General features: G+C 38.1%; 1 protein-coding gene across 1 annotated transcript; it reads left to right on the top strand.

Moving 5' to 3' along the window:
• Positions 1-7,053: 7,053 nt before the first annotated feature.
• Positions 7,054-19,365, top strand: LOC127452909 (ephrin-A1-like). Its single transcript, XM_051718789.1, has 5 exons — positions 7,054-7,313; positions 16,589-16,884; positions 17,305-17,370; positions 17,966-18,064; positions 18,233-19,365. Exons 1-5 carry the CDS (start codon positions 7,216-7,218, stop codon positions 18,352-18,354), a joined length of 681 nt encoding a protein of 226 aa, XP_051574749.1. The 5' UTR covers positions 7,054-7,215; the 3' UTR covers positions 18,355-19,365.
• The last annotated feature ends 703 nt before the right edge of the window (positions 19,366-20,068 follow it).

The following is a 20,068-nucleotide window of genomic DNA, read 5'->3' as shown; positions in this document are numbered from 1 at the left end:
TTTAGTTTCACTTTCACATCTGAAAGTGAAAGTTAAAGTGGAGACTTAGAGTAATAAAGGGCTTAAATATTGTTCTGTTTCTCAACCACACCTATTATATTGCTTCTGAAGATATGGATTTGACCATTGGAGTCTTATGGATTATTTCTCTGTTACCTTCATGTGATTTTTGGAGCTACAAATTTCTGGTCATCATTCACTTTCATTGTATGAACATACAGAGCTGAGATATTTTTCTAAAAATCTTTGTGTTCTTCTGAAGAAACACACATCTGGGATGGAATGAGGGTGAGTAAATGATGTGAGAATTTTCATTTTCGGGTGAACTATCCCTTTAAGGTGCTCTATGGTCAAGGGTTCGTATAAGTCCAAAACAAATATCTAAATAACCATAGCACTCTTAACAGGGGCAGATCTACCAGGGAGGCAAATGGTGGCAAATGCCACCCTAAGAAAAGGCATTGCCACCCCATCTGCAACCCAGTATAAGTATACAAATATATCAAATATAAATGTAAGATGTTGACATTGTGTTGGGGTTTATTCATGTCGAACTGCCTCAACTCTCACCGGATGCACAAATGACTACACAAACTGATCTTGTGATTGATTACAGCGGCAGCCAATCACGTGAAAGTATATCAGTGGTCAATTGCATGATAGGTTAAAGAAGTGGCCAATGGTGTGATGGGTTACAGCAGCAGCCAATCGCGTACTTGCTGCTGCAGCGCATGTGCAGTATTTGGGTCCTTGTGGGCTTAGGGTTTTGAGCTTATTTCCTCAATCACAAAAACAATATGACAATATGGACAAAGACATGGAGAAAAAAGAGGTAAAAGATTAATTTATCTGTTTTTTATCAAGTCTACACTGAATTATTATTCGATATATTGCCGTCAGTTGAGACATGTCCTCAGCACTTCCTGAAATAGCTTTCGTCAGTATGTGTATAATCCAAATGAAACATCTCCAGTACTTGAGTAGGAGTTTCTATTTCAATGGATCTGTGTATGTTTTGATTGGCGATCTGGCATTGGAATGTGTTGTTAAAATTGATGAAAATGTTTGTTGTGGCTGTTATCAATGTCGTTTAGTGTCAGCAGTTTTTTTCTGCAGCTCACGCTCTTTTAAGGGAAATAGAAAAGTAAAATATGTCCCCCATTGTGATGGCCTTCTCGGCCGTATTGTTTGTGTGTATGTAGAGCATGTGTTTGTCTTTATCTCCCTCACTCTTAATCGCTCTCAGGTGTGGGGTAACCAGGTGAGCTGATTGTTAATGGGGAGCACAGGTGTTCCATGGCTGGGTTGTGCGATGGGAGACGGGTGTTCGTGAGGTGTGCCAACTTGGTCACCGATGCGCACGTGTAGATTCCCGCTGCAGAGAGTTTGTGGTTGTCACTGTCTGAATTTCGCTGTTTTTTTCAAATACAGAACGGTCAACAAATGTGTCTGTGTTTCTGCTACTCTCGTCTCCCTGCATCTTTTATTGCATTTTATTTTTAAACACCCATCCACTGACATACAGACGCAATCTTGGTTTATTACAATAAAAAGTTATATTTGGGTGAATTAGAAACCAGAACCTCTAAAAGCTAGAGGCATAATTTACCACTAGATCAATCAGTCATGTTCTTGATTAAATTGCAGATCTATGTGTTCATCTGCTGACTAACAAAATCTCAAGACTGATAGTGGCAGATGTAGAGATAAAATTACCATATTATGTGAAATGTCTATTTGAGTGCTTGAATCAGTCATTAAGAATGACTGTTTATCAAAATAGGAGATTTAAAAGAATCTTTTATTGTGCATAAAATAATTCATATTCATGTGTTTCGCAGCACTGCCACCCAAAGTACAGTTTTCTTAGAGTTTTTATTTTTATTTAGAACTAACTTTGTGTTAGTGTTCCCTTTCAAATGGCTTATTTCCGCTGTTACAAAGGTATTTATTAGCAGAATAACATTAGGTATGCATGCACTCTCCATCCATGGGTACACTTAACAAAATAAAACAATTTGGCCTGCATAACGTGGTGAAGTTTATTCCAGATTGCCAGTTTTATGTCAAGCTAAGGAACATTTAGAATTTGTTGATGTGTTTAATAGACAATGTCTTGGAATTTTCTTTTAATTTTTATTTTTTATGTTGACAGATCAGTAGCAAAATGGTTACTATGTGTGGTTCCTGTGGAAATGCAGTTGTATTGCAAATTCATAGATATTTATAATTTGGTAGTGATTCCAGTTAATGAACTAGTACTTGTTGCAATGATGCTTGGTACCTTAATCCATAAGAACTATGCATGGGTGCTTGCTTTGGTGCTGCCACCCCTCATAGTCTGCATGCCACCCCCTTGCCACCCCATGAAAAAATGTCTAGATCCGCCCCTGACTCTTAATACATCAATTAATTGTATTAAGAGCACCATGGTTGTTTAGCTTTTTTTGGAATAATAAACAATATTTTTGAAAAAAGAACAGTTAAAGGGATAGTACACCCAAAAATATAAACATTTTGTCATCATTTATGGTACTCACCCACATGTTGTTTCAAACCTGTGTTACTTTTTATCTTCCATGGAACACAAAGGGACATTTCAGGTTATTTGACATTATGTTGACTTACCTTTTTTGCAGTGTATTTTTTCTTTTTTCTTCCCTTAGCTAAAATCACAATGTTCCTTATGGAAAGTGTCCTTGTAACAGAAATACACAGAGGTCAACCTGCTTTGAGGTAAAAGAGATGTTTCTGTTTTGTGTTCTGAATATTGTGTTTGCAATTGTTCTTTCTCTCCTACACGAACACCCCCTCCATTTTCCAGGTCATCCCTCACTTTTATTCATAATATTATGCAATTTTCAAAGTAAAACCACATATTGATCTCTATTTCTCTTTTTCCAGTTTTCCCTTACTCAACATTTGCACACCTCTCCATCCCCTACCATGTCTCTATCTCTCCCTCACAGTATTTTGCAATAGCAGGTTCTCTAAATGCCTCAGGGTGTATCTTGGTGCAATGAAACAGAAATCCACTCCTTATTTTCAGCCAAACCCTCAACGGCTAATACACTCCTCCACCCTTCCAGGTCTTCACCCTTTTATCTTCTAACCTCTCAAACGCGCTCTCTATTTTCTGTCTTTCTCTGTCTGGCCCATGTTTTTTTTTTTTTTTTCTTCATAAATTTGTCACCTGAGTTTACCCAACCATTTTTCCATTTCAGGAGCGCTGTTACCTGCTATTAGTAAAATATTAACAACACCTCAGTAATTATTCACCCAGGAGAGCTTAGAAACCAAAGCACTGTGTTAAAATATTTTCTGCAGGTGCCTGAAGGGCAGACACAACTTGAAACCGCCTATAAAGGTTGACCAAAGTTTGTCAATGTTATTTTTCTTGTCATTGCTCTTATTGCATAACTGTGGTGCTCATTTTGCATGTCAGGCAACTAACAAACAGAATTACTGTTCCATAGAGACACATGATAACAGCTATGGGCTTGTTTTCACAATGTGGAATAAATGCATTTTTCATGAGATATTTCATCATCTGATGTTAGTAGCTGATCAGAGGGGTGGATTGTTTTCTTTGTTGCAGAGATGAGATCTAATTGAGCACATGTGGATAGTTACTGGCAACTTGAGAGCTTAAATGATAAAACTCTCTATTAACTCTAAACAGAATTTTATAATCTGTCATTAAATTATAATTCTTGTTCTCATTTATCACCATGCTGGTTTGTTAGGTTACTATATACTGCAAGTCATCAACTGAAGTTCCCCTCACTAAATGACCCTACAGCCATTGAATTAAGAAAAGCTGGACACATTGAACGAATGCTCTGTCAACAATGAAGGAGCACTTTTACCAGTAACATTAACATGAATTTGTGTTGAAGTGGATGCAAAGTTTCCAGACAGAATGGCAAAGTCGTTCACACCTTGATCACTTTGTAAAGCTGCAGTATGTTATGCAAAAGCATCCTTTGTTCAGCTACCATTCAGAACACTGGACAACTGCCCATTCACAATCACCCGCATTCATGCATACACTCACACACTAGACAGTATGACCAACAAATTCTAAATACTCCCACATAGATCTATCCCCACAGCAATGGGCACTATTGAGAGGGAGAGTGAACAAAACAAGATAGTGTGTAAAAGAATGAAGAAATGAGGGAAAGAGATTGAGAGAGGATGGAGAGCAGTAACTCTGCTTCGGTCAGATTGCAGTCTCAATGCATGGTGCCAAAGCCCTGCTGTAAAGTGAAGCCTGCTGTGGGCAGATCTGTTCCTGAACATTTGCTCAGAGCTCTCCCTCCTAAGCCGATGCAACTCATATGCATACTGTAACCTGCTACACGCAGCACAGACAGAGTGCTCTCTTAACAGGGGCGGATCTAACATAAACTTAAGTTAAAAAAAATTGCGGTTGTTGTTAGCATGTTATATGTCAAATTGCATAGGTCAAAGGAAAGTGCTAACATGCTTGATGTCTGGGTTATACTACGAACCTGCATACTTACAGACAGGATTGGGAGGTTACTTTTGAAATGTATTGCACTACAGATTACAGAATACATGCTGTAAAATGTAATTTGTAACGTATTTCGTTAGATTACTCAAGGTCAGTAACGTATTCTAAATACTTTGGATTACTTCTTCAGCACTGGTAGATTTTTTCACTTGTTTTGACTATAAAAACTCTGTAAGTACAATAAGACAAAATACACATGTTAAAAATACATTCTCTGAAACACCTAAATATCTTATGCAGTGTTGTTTCTAGAACAAGATCAATCAAATTGATCTTGTTTTAAGGATTTTAAGATATTTTTACAGGAAAACAATACAAAAATTATTATCAAGAATATGATTTTTGCCCTAATATCAAAGGTCTTACTAGAAAAAAGAAATTATGATCCAACGTGAATTTTCTTGATAATAAAATATGATCGTGTCTGGTAACATGTGCATGTAAAATGGCTAGAAAAAGCATTTTAGCTTAGCGTAAAGCTGACAATTTACACAAGGTTTATTTCTATTTCTTTTGCTCCAAACTTACTTCAAACTTACTTCTCTGTCTGCTCGTATGAATGTAACACATCATAAGAAAGTGTTTCACCGCTGTTCAAATGCACTTTGGATCACATCATTTATATGTATAAATGTTTTCCATCTGAAAGGACTAAATATTAAATGAAACAAATGACAGAAAAATGTAAAGTAATCTCTTCAGTAGTCAAAATACTTTTTGCCAATGATTTAAATTGTAACTGTAGTGGAATACAGTCACTTATATTTTGTATTTTAAATATGTAATCCCGTTACATGTATTCCGTTACTCCCCAACCCTGCTTACAGAATATACTTCATCAGCGGTTGAAAAGTAATTATTCACTATATACATCGAATTCAGTACATACTATGGAATATATGGGAATTTGGACGCAGCCATCGTCCCTGATCACCTGGTGAATGTGAGGCATTGCTCTCAAAACAGACGGAAAAGCACCCTCACTCATATATACACACTCAGCCTTGACTAATCGTCCTGAACTGAAGCCTTTAGCAACATATAACGTGTATGAGCCTGCCCAGCCCAGCCCAAAATAGTCCGCAGGTAAATACACTTTCCGCTGGGTTTACCTTTATACTCCCAACCTGAAAGATAATGGGTCTCCCCTATAACCCTATGAGTAGCAAAGCCTGGATTAGAGAGCACCAGGGAGCCCCCTGGGGAGGTGGGATGAGGGGGAAAAGCCCTGATGACTGTAGAGGCAATGTCATAATGCCCTTACCAGGTGTAAAAGGGGATTATAGTAATACAGTTTTTGATACTCTGGAAAAATATTTTTTTTTATTTTTTTTTTTTTATTCTAATTAACAATGAGTAAATTTCCTAAAGCAATATTTCATAATAGAACACAACAGCCCACAGTAAAATTACTCAATTTGCTGTCATACTGATTAATGCAGAATAATCTATAACTCCCTGTAAACAAGTTACTTACAGTATATAGGCTATAGAAATCTTAGAGTAGGTAATGTACAATTCAAGAATGCATAAAGGAATGTTCCAGGTTCATTTCAAGTTAAGCTCAATCGACAGCATTATGGCTCAATGTTGATTACCACAAAAATTAATTTCGACTTGTCCCTCCTTTTCTTTAAAAAAAGCTAAAATGGAGGTTACATTAAGGCACTTACAATGGAAGTGAATGTGGCCAAAATTTGGAGGGTTTAAAGGCAGAAATTTGAAGCTTATAATCTTATAAAAGCACTTACATTAGTTCTTCTATTAAAACTTGTGTATTATTTGAGCTGTGAAGTTGTTTAAATAGTAATTTTTACTGTCATTTTAGGGTTTAAGGGTTTGTTGACCTTACATCATCATGGTAACGTAGTTGTAAAACTGGCCATACTTTTACACAGAAAAGGTTAGTAAGTGATTTTATCACACTAAACTCATGTTTACAGTGAGTATTTTAACGAGCAAAAATTGGCTCCCATTCACTTCCATTGCCTCACTGGAACCACAATTTTTGCTTTTTAAAGAAAAGAATAATATTTGTGGTAATCAACATCATGCCACAAATGCTGTTGATTGAGCTTAACTTGTATTGAACCGGGAATATTCCTTTAATGTCTGGACGTGTTTAATTTAAAAAAGCCTAAGTCTAAAATTACAAAATCACACCTGTAAAACTAGAAAATGCAAATGTTGGGTTACATTTGTCATAAAAACAAATGAAGATATTATAGAAATAAGGCACTGGATTTTTTATTATTAAATATTAAATATTTAGAATTGTATTAAATATATTAGTGAATTACATTTTCGAATCCATAACTGAATTATTATAATAAACTAAACTATTTATTCGTCAATTCAGAGGGTTTGTTCACTTCAATCAGTTCAGCCCGTGCTTAGAGGCATGATCTGTGAACGGCTCTGTTTTGATTGGTTGTCTTGATTTGGGGGCGTGGCTTTCTGGGCTGATTGATAAAGCGGACTGAGCGCACATTTCGACAGGCTTAACAGCGACTGTTTCAGCGAGAGTCATACAAACCCGTTACTCAAGCAAACTGAATCACTAGCGTTTCAGCTATTCTTGCACTGTAGTAGTGCACATTTACTTTGATATATTTGACGTGCAAAACAGTATTTTGCATATATAGTCTTTAAAAGAGTATTATACCTTGTACTCGATGGATTTTCTGTGGCTGGTCTGTGTTTTGGTGAGCGCCAGCGCCTGGTACGCATCCGCAGAGCGACACAGCGTGTACTGGAACAGCTCAAACGCCAAGTAAGTTTTATGACTTTTACTACATATTACTTTATCTGTGCCAAACGTTTTCCCCTGTCATTTTCTGTTTCTCTTTTTTATGTTGCAACGTTTTGCTAGTATTCACATGTGAATGTCACACTAACCTCATATAGTTTTCCAACTAAAATCTATCCTGTTTGTGCACTACCTAAACCATCTAAATAAACGTTTACATGACTCTAGCTGGCGTATTTTATATTTGATATCTGCATGCAATGTTTTGTTCCAGTTTCTCAATATTTGCTTCTGCAGCTCTTGGTGAGCATTCATGCTGTGTGCGATGAACATAAACTCGAACACACAGGATCTTAAAAAAAGAGAATATTTATACCATGATCAATGGAAACATGTAAATGCTTCACGTTGCAACCCCCTCAAATTTCAAGCCAAATGGGCTAGGCTATAACACACACCGGCAGTGCAAAGAAGTACCATACGTGGAAAGAAATCCAGACAGATAAACAGACATATCAGTCTAAACATACACACACACACACACACGGGATGTTCGAACACACGCACAATCAGCAATAAATAGACTAGGGCATACTGGACTGGAATATCCATGGCAAGTAGTAGCCTGCGCTTTTTACGGTGTCATATAACGGTGTGTTATTAAGTTGTAATACCATTACTGTTTACATATCAGTGGTTCCTATAAACCCTAGGAGACTTTGATGTGCGTTTCATCAAAAGATCGCGAGTGTAATATCACCTCGAGTGTTAGTGATATTGAGAAAGGACGGGTCATCGGGCACTTTAGAAAGATCAATACGAATGACAGCAATCCGTGCTATTTATTACGCTTTTAACGGGAAACTTAAGAAAGAGAAAATGGACTTTTGTAGACGAAGAGTCCTATATCAGAGGCTATCAATGACATGCTGTATGTATTGTAAAACAGCATTTTTGACCAAGAACTGACATAAAGGGCTGGGTAAAAATATTGATTTTCTGATTTATCGCAATATTCATTTGTGCGATCGCAATATTTTTCGATTAATCGCGATATTCGTTGGAACGATCGATTTTTAAAATTCCCAAATCTTCTACTTTTACTGAAAAGTTTACTTCACTTTTGGTTGTGTCGATTATTATATCTGTTAAATAAATAGCAACTGAACTGTATAATTTGGGCCCTGTTAATTTTTTTAATTACTCTTTTCATTTTGTAACCAAAGTAAGAAGGTTCCCTGTTTAGTTTTTAGCATTAGCTAAGAGAGAATTTCTTTTATATGTAAATAAAATGTGCATTATAACTGAAATATACCCAAATTATTCATAATCTAATCAGAATCGAGGGCTTGTGAATCAGAATCAAATTGGGACATTTTTATGGAGACCCAGCCCTACTAACATGATCTTTTTTTGTCAACTGTCATTGACTTGTCTCTGCAGAGAGTACACCAATATTTGCACGTACACAGTTCTTCATAAATGGCCATAATAAACCTGTGGTCATAAAAAGTAGCTAGTGATAACTAGATTGGCAAGGGAATTTGGGCTTAGAGTCATGACCCAACTGCAAGGTTTAATGATGTCACTGGGGATTCACACAGTGTTATGATTCAGTTGCTCTTTGTGTTTTTGGGTAAGTCATTTATCAATATCATTGCGCAACATGAGCGTGCCAACCTTAACCAGACACGCACTCAGCAGAGCCTGCCAGAGATAGCAATTTCTGAAAAAATGAGAGACGGAGGGATGGCAAGAATTTGTGTAACAGAGACCACACTCCTTTAGGACCTGCTGTAAAAGAAATGAGGCGGAAGAGAAAGTGATGAAGGAGTAACAAGAGCTGGTTGGAATTATTGGGGAAAAAGAGTAGAAAGGATTGGTAAATTTAATAAAACAGGAGGATGGAGATGGGGGGGGGGCGTTATTATGTGACTGCAGTCTGGTGCATGGTCTGCTCACTAATCCTGACATGGTCCACATTCATGGGAACAGTTGCGTAACCAAAACAAGAAAACTCATAATGACAAAACACTAAGCCCCTCTGGCAATCTCTACATTAAAAATCAGTGTGATTTCTAATTTTTTAAAGCTCTTCTTCTGTACACATGCACACACACATGTAAACAAACATAAATAATACATATGACCTTCTTTGAGCATGCAGTATTGAAAAGGTTAAAAACAAACACCCACACATCAAGACTAGAACTTCTTGATAAATCCCTTCTTGAGCGAGTATAATCTGGCAGGTTTGGTGGGAACTATGATTTTATGATGCTTTTTCCAAGTTAATCCTCTCCCATTAATCTCGCATTCTAAGAAAAAAAAAAGAAACAATGATATTTGCTTTAATGGGATTTCAGGCCTCTTCTGTTGCTTTTCTTCCCTTTTCACAGTTTAAAGAGATTTTATTATTCAGTCAGACCATGAAAATCAATCAGTCAGTATGTAAGTGGATTAGTCAAACTTGGCTAATCAATGCTAGACTTGTAAAGCCAATTAAGCGTTAAATGTTAATTGGAGTGATCATCTGATTTTGCCTGCAACATAAAAATATTTGCACACAAAAACAAACACAAACGGTGCTTTTTGTTTCCTCGAATTGAGAAACCTAGTGTTTTCCAGCTGAGTGAGTGTGAGTGATTTGTAATGATTTAATCTCCTGTGCGTGGCCTTTGGCGAGTTAACTCTCTGGTTTGGCAAGTATGTGCGTGAGTGTGTTTACCCCCAGGAGACTGGATTTTCAGGTCTGATGTTTGTGGAGTGACATGTGGACGTTGTTTTCGACTATCTGTTTTTGTGCTCATCGTATGATGCTTGCATGACAGTTGTGTTAAAGGGAAAGTATTGTCACGTCCTGTCACGTTAGCATCATCTAATCATTACATTTGGTCCATATCATTTATGTGTTTATTTTTGTGTTTATGTCAAAAGCATGTGCGTACCCTCGTCAAAGTTTCACTAGCAGTGCAGGGGAGTGGTTTTTACGAGCAGCAGTATCACTGCATGCTGACAAAACTGTGACTCACACACACACACATGGTGTGGCACGGGGGAATGTGTGATTCGGGTATATATATTTAGTAGACAGGGATTCCTTCCAGCAAACATGTTGCTGCTATACTTGACCTTTCAGCTGTCCATTCATTGTCCACCCCATTTCCTTTTTCTTCTGCATCCCTGCTGGTACCCGTCTGCCAGATGCACTTGATTAGTTCGCCCCAAAATGAACATTCGGTCATCATTTACTCACCCTAATGATGTTCCAACCCAGGATAACTTTCTTTTTTGCTGTGGAACACAAAAATAGATGTTAAGCAAATTGACAATCTCAGTCACAATTCACTTTCATTGCATGGAAGGGGAAAAAAATGCAATGAAAGTGACTGGTTACTGAGACTAATATACTGCTTAACATCTCCTTTTGTGTACCACAGAAGAAAGAAACTCATACTGGATTGGAGCAGCTTTAGAGGTGAGTAATCAATGAATGAGAATGATTATTTTTATTTTTGGGTGAACTATCCCTTTAATTTAAAATCTCTTTGAACATTTAGGCAGTGAGCCAGAGCTGAAATATTGCACACTTTTTTTTTTGGAGTTTGAGAGGACGAGACAGATTGGCATACATATCCAGACAGACTCCACTGTTAGACCATAAATCCATCTTCTTTAACCCCCCTTGTTCTGTGTCTCTGTCTCATAAACACACACACAAACATGGCCACAAGCCAGCTATGTAGGCAGGGTTATAATCTGTGTAACGGACAGAGTTCCACCTCAGATTATATGTAGATGTGTGTAATCTGGGTGGATGGCCCATTTACACAGAAATCACTGTTATATTTATAGATTTGGTAATCCGGTGCTGCCTAATCCCACTCTACAATGAAAATGATGTATGGAAAATATAATCCATAAATCCATAAAGTGTTATGGGACGCACAACCATCTAGAGTGTTTGATGGTTTATGAAACACTTTTTCTGGCTCATTACTGTTGTGTTTCCACAAATTAGATTCCAGGCTTTTAACTGGTCAAGTAATAGTTATAAATAATGAACTAAAAACAGACAAATCTTGTCTTGTACCAATTCGGTCAGTATTGTACATAAGTGACTTTGACCCTGCTTTTTACCTTTTTTCATTTTCTTGCCCTGTTTCTTTTCCATAATATTTGTTTTCCATGCAATGTAACCCTTACAGCCCCTTCCTCCACCTCTTTCTCAGCTCTTTCTTCTCCTTATCTTCACTCCAGACTTCCTCACTATTTCTCTACTTCTGTTCTTTTTACCCTCCCTGCTCCATCTTTCCCTGCACTCTTTTCCCCACAAAAGACCCAGTCACCCCTTTGTCCATCTTTCTAAGTCTCTGATTACTATTTTGATTCCCTTTGCACTGTTGATTTGGGAGTTTTTTTTTTTTGTTTTTTGTGTGTGTGTGTGTGTGTCTGTAATGTGCTCGATTGTGTAACTGTCGGTGTAGTAAAGTGTGACCTGTGTGATGTCAGAAGTGTAAACAACAGAGCTGTTTGCTTTAACCAGCAGCTCCTTGCATGGCATTTCTTAATTCCCACAAATTGAGTGTTGGCCTTTAACATCCTCAATAGCTCACTATCGCCACCTACAGAACCCTCAACTCAAATCATGTCAACAAACTAAAGATATTTCCTCTCATTTAGTAAAAGAAAGGATACTTTAAGGATGTATTGTTTTATCTGTATTATTTAATAGATGCTTGTTGCTGAATTTGAATTAAACTCACAGAATGGTACATAACAACAAGCCTCCATATCAGCAGGCAATTAGCAGTCATTTTAAAGTGAAAGAGAGAGGGAGGAGGGGGAAATCAGACATTTGTAAGGTACAGACAGAAAGACAGAAGCAGGGGGGTGGGGGGGTTAGAGGTCAGACAGAGAGAAAGTTGAGTTTCTTCAAAAATTAGCCTGAATGAAGAGGCCTGGTTCATAATGTGATTTTAAACAGAGAAGAGAAAGAGAGGTGGAGAATATGGAGGGGGATGGATATAAGAAAGATATAAGATCTACAGATGGGGGTGGAGCGAATGACATGTGATCGATTGGTTTACATTTTCGTGCAAAATTAATTATCCAGAGTTTTTAAAAAGTTTCTGTTCTTTAGCTGGAACCAGCTATGCCAAAAGTCTCATATATAGGAATGGTGTCAAACCAAGAAAGTAACTAAATATTCAGTAAATAATGTAACTTAAAATTATACGTCTTTGGAATCTAAGATTTTGCATAAGATTTAGGAGGACCAAATGTAAACGCCTGTAAGAATCAGTCATTAAAAATTCATATTTATCAACCCCTATTGTGAAGGTTTCGGGGGCGTGTTATTATATATTTACACTCATATGCTTAGACTGAAACAACCCCCACTCCAGCCTCACTAGAAACATCTGTATCTGTAACCCCAACCCTACCATCACACCTGCAAATGGGCTGTACTAAATGGGTCTAGTGCCGGTGAATAGGAGCGGTATGATCCATAAACTCAGTGTGATAATCCATGGTTTGGAAGAGCGGATTAGCCAGCCAAAAATCTGATCAGCTCCGCTACAGCTGGGGTAATTACCAACATGTAACCGGGGTGATAGACAATATAAGTATTGGGTACTGATCAAGAAGAAAGTGAGAGAGCAGTGAGGTTAAAAGGACTTAGCAGTGGCTTAGCACCCTGAACCTGTCAGCCTTTAACAGGACCAAGGTGTAAGATTGAGACTTCTATAAATATTACTCTCCTAACAGAAAAAGTAAGATGGACCGAAAGTGTTCAATAGTTTATGTGTGTGTGCGCTTGAGCAGACAGGTTTTATTACTTGATAGTGTGAGAACAAGCCCCTACAATAGGATCATAATACTTGTCATGACAAGCAGCAACTCTTAAAGGTTTTGTGTAACTGAACCCTTAAGTGTGTGTGTGTGTGTGTGTGTGTGTGTGTGTGTGTGTATGTATGAGTTTGTGTCGACTGCTGACAGCGAGTATAGTGTATTTGGCAGTGAGTACATCTGTTCTGAAGCGTACAGCACTGACCGGCTCTTAGTATGTGTATGTGTGTGCCCTGCTGACTCAGTGAGGGTGTGTCTGCAAGTTCTGACCCTGAACTTTGACACTAATGACCCGCCTGATAGCTTGAAACATTCTGCTGAGAGAAAGAGGGGGAGAGTGGATGAATACCAATCAGTGTCCATGTTAAGTCTCTAATTCTGTGTAAAAATACTACTACTATCCCATCTTAATATGCAGAGGCATCTACAAGTAAGCAATTTGTAGGCTGAATTCCCCAAAAAGTGCAAACACTCTGACTCTATGGTGCTATCAAATCATTTTCTGTTTTTTTAGTGTCTTGACTGGCCCAACAAAGCAACATCAGTTCAACCAATGGTGTTTAGGGAAGGACTATCTGTTTGTTGACCAAAGGAAGATGGGAGAAAATGTTTGAAAACAAGACTTTTCTCTTGAGAAAATGCAGACAACCACTTCTCTTATCATTTAAAATTGAGCTGCTCATTACAGAGATAAAGCAGCTAATTTAAACCCAAAGTCTTTAAGCCCACACACACATTTAAACACACACAGGCTCCTCTCAAAGAGATGAGTGATGTGGCCCTAGGGCCACAGGTACAGACACACATCTGGCAGACCAGAAGAGAGGAGGAAAGGGTGGGAGCTTAAGAGGGGAGATGCTTGATGTTTACATGGATTCATGCCCCTCGCATAACAGCGTCACTCTCACACTCAGCCCATCACAGAGCAAACTGTCACACGGGAACAAGTGGGGTACAGCGAGAGAAAGCTGCGTTTGAAGTGACAGATCACATGAAGGAAAGAACAACAGAGATGTTCTGTGATTGTTAGAGCTATCAGTAGATAGCCTTGGATCAGCTCAGAGAGATTAGATGGGCATGGGAATCGCAGTGTGTGTGACAGCCCGGCAGACCCTCTCAGTCTAAACCTGCTTCTATAAGCAGGACTAAATACTTTTGGCTTGGTTCACACTGAACTTAAATATGTAATTGACGAAATCTGATCCATTTGTTCAAAGTAGTCATAGTTAATGTCACATAGTTTGCTGTATGGAGCTATGTATAAATGCATAAAATTTTAAGCACTTTGAATGATGTTACATACACATCGCCACATTGAACATATTTTTATCTCAAACCACATATGGATGTAAACTGGACCGGGTTTGTAAAAAGCAGATTTTATGTGGGTTTTTTACTAGTTAGACTACAAAACAACTAAACAGATTTGAGTTTCATCTGTCAAAAAATCAGATTTTTTGCTGCCTGTCTGAACAAAGCCTTAGTAACCACAGTTGCGATACCAGACCCCAACCCTGAGGCTGACGTGTGAGAGGTGGGGGAGTTAATGACACCCAATTTACATTGTTGTCTTGGTCTCTGAAACACATTATAATAAGGTCTCAAACAGCTCCAAATCAACTGCTTCAAAGAAACGTCAGAGGAAGTGAGATTGAAGGATGTAACTCAGTCTAACACTCAGGAAAAACAGATCAGAACTGAAACTAGTAAAGATAATCACACTGAGGTGAACATTTTGCTTTGGGAATTGAGTCACTTTTGACCACTTTGACAGCTTTTGGATCAACCGATATTGTTTTTTGTGACCGACACTGACTTACTTTTATTTGTAATTGCCTGTATTCAAATATGCATATTTGTTTTAAACAAAATAATACTCAAAAAATAATTAATGGAACACATTTACAATACAAGTGTAAATATCTGTAAAAATATCGGCTTAAAATAGCGGTCAAACCGATAACCAGTCTCTCTCTAGTTTATAGAGCTGAATATGTAGTATCTGTTTCACAGTTTCTTGGTCTTATCAGTTGCGATTCGTTTAACGATATATTGAATACACACATGAAGTGTGCTTTCCCACACAGAGAAAAGCCACCCTTTTGAACATGGCACTGATTAGAAGCAGTGCGAGACAGACTCTAATCTCCACATTTACCAGGGCTAATGAGCTCAGTGATGAGTGTGTTTACCCCCCGTCTGAATAGACCGCAAGGCTGTTTAGACAGGTCGGCTAATTCTTACTGCAGAGGCACAGTGGGAAAGAAAGAGTGAGAGATGTAGGTTGTTGGGGGACACAGGGGGCCCTTCAGGAGCCTGTGTGTCTGTCTGTCATTTAACCACGGCTCCCAATGGCAACAACAACTGCATGTGCCAAAAGGGAGAAAATGATAGAGCAGAGGGCAAGAGGGGGGAGAGCGACCACTTTGTGCTTTGATGGTGGTTCACATGAGGACCGTGTGAGTTTTGGGTGTAAGTAAATGTTATGGTAATTTGATTAGTTGAATGCATAGTAACACAGTCACCAAAAGTGGAGATAAGCAGCCAATCGGATGCCTTGTTATCTGATCTCATAGTGATAAATAAATTCATTATGACGTACTGTTTTCAGCTTAAGACAGAAATGTTGCGGAAAAAAAAAGCAATAATAAATCACTGACAACATAAAACCAAGGTAAAGAAAGAAAAGCAGGCAGAAAGGTCATTGGATTTGTTATTTATACATCTGGCAAAATTGACATTCAACAGCAGCAGCAGGGAGGCTTAGATCAGACAAAAATGAGAAAAGAAAACAATCAAACAACAATCAAAGGAAAGAGAGACAGAGAGGAGGTAATAAAAACACTCTGAGCAGATTCAAAGAGTCTGTCAGTCTAAGCGGCTCCATCACTGTTACAGAGAGAACGAGGAAGAGGTCATGACAGAGAGAGCGGCACACGGGGGGGAAAGAGTCCAAAAGTACTAAAATGTAAAGTAAAAATGAGAGAGGAGAAAAAAATGACAACAATTTACAAAACAAAATCAAAAGAGAGGGACAGAGAAACAGATGACAAGGAAATCTGGTTGTCATCAAGAAAAAAAGAGAATCTCTGTTGGACAGTCGCTCCTCTACACTCCTTCGTCCATTGTGACAAAAAAATAAAGAAAGAGAAAGAAAAGAGGGATTTTACTGGGTGTTTTCAGCCATTCATACAAATAAAAGGGCAAGGTGAAGGGTGAACGTCAGTCACTTGCACCCACATAAAACAAAACGTGCATCAGGGTGTAGCCCCTGCTTTTGGTAAGCACTGATGCTTGCCTGGGGCCCTTAGGTGTTTCCAGGATTGTTTCTGTTTGTTTGTGCACTTCAAGCCACTTTAGTTAGTCCTGAGGTGTGTCTTTGTTCAGTACATGGGTATTATAAGTAACATTTCCTTAAACTCTCTTTTCCTCTTTCTTTCTTCTAGTTTCCTATGGGACGACTACACTGTGGATGTCCGCATTAATGACTACCTAGACATCATCTGCCCTCACTACGCACATGGCGAGATCCCATCCCAGGAGGCAGAACGGTACGTGCTCTACATGGTGGAGCTGGAGGATTACGAGGCCTGTAAGCCACAGTCCTTCGACCAGCTACGCTGGGAGTGCTCTAGACCCTTCGCTCCTCACGCCCCTGAGAAGTTCTCTGAGAAGTTCCAGCGCTTCACTCCCTTTACTCTGGGCAAGGAGTTCCACCAGGGAGAAAGCTACTACTATATTTGTAAGTATCCACATCTGTATTTGTAAAAGCACACAAAACCTAGCTAGTTCTGTGTTAAAGGGATAGTTCACCCAAAAATGCAAATTCTGTCATTGATTACTCACCCTCATGTTATTCCAAAACCATATGACTATTTATTACTATTTTCCAGAATGTCCAAGCTGCTTTTTTGCATACAATGAAAGAGGATGGGGACCAGAGACGTGGTACAGCCATGGTCACCATTCAGTTTCATTGTATGCAAAGAAGCAGCTTGGACATTCTGATAGATATCTCCCTTTGTGTTCCATGCAAGAGATAAAAGTCATACTGATTTGGAACAACATAAAGATGACAGAATTGTCATTCTTGGGTACTATCCCTTTAACTCTTGACTATAAAACCAATTTAAATTCTAAATTTTCTGTCTCCTTTCCACAGCTAAGCCTCTTCACCATCATGGGCAGGAGTGTCTGAGACTGAAGGTGGATGTTGTTGGACCTCATGGTGAGAATCAAATCAGTTCTTTGCATTACCAAGCACATGTTTATGGATCCTCATAGCAGTGTCTGAAATTAACTTTTTCATTAAGGGGCAATAATTGTACATTTTATGAGGCATATTTATTCTAATCCTATAAAAATATTGTGTGTCATCCTTTTATGTCAAATATTTCAATTGAATCAATTTATTATCATAAATTCTCAGTCTGAGTAAGTGTGCAGTATCTTATATTCTCTGCAATAATACGTATACACTCAAAAATAATTTCAAGATTTACGCATTTTAATTTCATAGTAAATTTCTATCAAATTGGAGTTATCTTTAACAAAATTAAACAAAAAGAAACCTTAGACATTTTACATTTTATTAATGTAATTCTGATTACAAAATTCAATTTGATGGAAATTAGTATGAAACTGAAATATGTAAATACATTTTTGAGTGTACCTAGGCCTAGAATAACAAGTTAAGCCCCCACATTTTGCCACTTTCAGTGGCATTTTTTCCACCAAGCCCCCATGCCTCATAGCCAGTCTTTACTGCATTACAAGGATTACTAATAGTTGCTAAGACCATTAATTTATTATTTATGTTCTAGGTTCCAAGAGCAAGAAGAAGACAATGGAGAAGGAAGAGGATACCAAAGAAAAGATGGCTGCAGGAGGCGTTCATAACCCATCCAACAGGCTTCCAGCAGGTGAGCACTTCTTATCTGTCAATCTCCTCTTCGCTTCTGTCAGCATGTCCATTTGCTTTAGAAATGATGTGAAATTCCAGAGTGACTTTTCTGCCTTTGTAAGCCAGTGTGTTAGAGTTGTGAAATGTACTCACTGTCCTTCTTTCTCTTTCTCTCTTCTTCTTTCAGATGACCCTATTGCAATGATCCCAGTTGTGCAGAGGAGCGTGGGCAGTTCCGGTGTTTGTTTGGCTCCAGTCCCAAGCTTCATCACATTGGTCTCTGTATTCATCCTTCGGCACCTCCACTGAGCCTGATCAAGGGACTCTCTCCACTTTGGACACAACAGACTTTAAAGCTGGTGCTGGCTACTGGCTCAGATAATAGATTTTTTACGAAGAATTTTTATACAAACTGAATGGACTGAAGTTTTGGTGCTGGTGTGCAAGTTGCTGAGTGATGTGTTTGTGAGAGTGATGTTGTGACCAGGGAACCTTCTCTCTCTGTTTTGAAGAGTATTTACTATTCTGTAATTATTTTCCCCTTCAGCTCTTTTTACTTTACTTTTGTAGACAGTGTGTGTTCATTGTTCCTGAAAATTCATCACACACAAATGTACTTGGCAATGATAAGATATAGAACAGACCTTAAAGACTTGAGGGCCTGTAACCATCAACTGTATAACTGAAATCATGATCACTGGGGTGAACTACAGGCTTGATATTGTGTTTGATAGAGACCTTCTCTCTACTGTACCGTTTTTAAAAACCTTTGAGCCAAAGATCACCGGTATTATCTTAGACTTACTCTGCTCTTGCACCTTATAAAGAATTGATGTTCGTGCATATGTTTGAAAAATCTAGAGCAGTTATCGAGCATTGGTGTTTTCCTGTGTTTTTGATCTCCTGTTGCTGTTGTTGCAGTTGGTTTCTGTGATGTAATGTGAACACACCCTCCAAAATGTACTGGCACTAATTCAGAAAGCCACTAATCATACAGCAAACATATAGGTGAAATCATATATGTTTTCTTTCATAACACAACATTTGGTTTTGAACAGCTATGTTCAGTTGTGCTGCGTGTGTTTGTGAGAGCGAGAGAGAGTGTGAGATTGAAGCTGGCCTTCAGAAGACAGCACAACTGTACAAATTGAAACAATTCAAAGCATTCTCACAAATAAGTTAAAATAACTGCTTTTGTAAAAAAAAAAAAAAAAAAATGTTTTGTACTGTATTGGTTTATAAGCTTTTGTAAATAGTTGTGTAAAAATGTACATATTGAGAGTTATATAACATAATAAAGACATTTGTTAATTGTGAAAATGTGTAAACAGTTTTTTTTAATACTGTATGAATATTGTGTAGATGATTCAAAGAACAATGACCTGCATTCAAAAAATCTTGAATATTATTTAAGCACACAGATTTTCTTGTGAATTTGTTAAGACCTTAGAGTAAAGCTTAACACTCAAATCAAACATACCCAACTTTCTACATCTCCTCTTCAGTTCCCTTTTCATCTCTCCTGGCCAGGACTTCACAGCTTTTAACACTCAAAAAGGGGTGAGATGAATGAAAGGAGAGAGGGAGCAGGGGAGTAGAGTAAACTGGCACTTGGGTGCCATGGTGTAACTTGCGTATTTTCCCTGGCACTCTCACCTCTTTGGCAGATGAGAAAATTCAACACAAGACATCTCTTCTGTATTTAACCAAACACGTCAATGGAAAATACATTGTTTCCTCAAAATCTGAAGGCCAAGTGGGAAGCTAAAGTTGGCTACAATATGCAATAAACAACAAAAAAATAAAGATGGATATTTGCCTAAATAAAGATATACGCAAACCATTTGCTCAGCGTACACTCCCTGCAAAATACACACGTTCAGTGCAGATAAAACACTTTTCATGATACAACTGGTACCATGAATATGTACATATGTACTCCTCAGACTTGTTTATTTCGTGTTTTTGAGAAGAATTTGGGAAGTCAGGTTTGCCGAAGACTATTTAGCAGAGACGGGCCACT

The sequence above is a fragment of the Myxocyprinus asiaticus genome, chromosome 15 (assembly GCF_019703515.2).
Source record: "Myxocyprinus asiaticus isolate MX2 ecotype Aquarium Trade chromosome 15, UBuf_Myxa_2, whole genome shotgun sequence".
Lineage (NCBI taxonomy): Eukaryota > Metazoa > Chordata > Actinopteri > Cypriniformes > Catostomidae > Myxocyprinus > Myxocyprinus asiaticus.
This window is presented reverse-complemented; position numbering and strand designations above follow the sequence as displayed.

Bases quoted from the DNA above. Each gene is read 5' to 3' on its own strand.
- LOC127452909 (XM_051718789.1), top strand. From the start codon at position 7,216: ATGGATTTTCTGTGGCTGGTCTGTGTTTTGGTGAGCGCCAGCGCCTGG. The intron at 16,885-17,304 runs GTAAGTATCCAC...TCCTTTCCACAG, and splicing joins AGAAAGCTACTACTATATTT to CTAAGCCTCTTCACCATCAT. The intron at 18,065-18,232 runs GTGAGCACTTCT...TTCTTCTTTCAG, and splicing joins ATCCAACAGGCTTCCAGCAG to ATGACCCTATTGCAATGATC.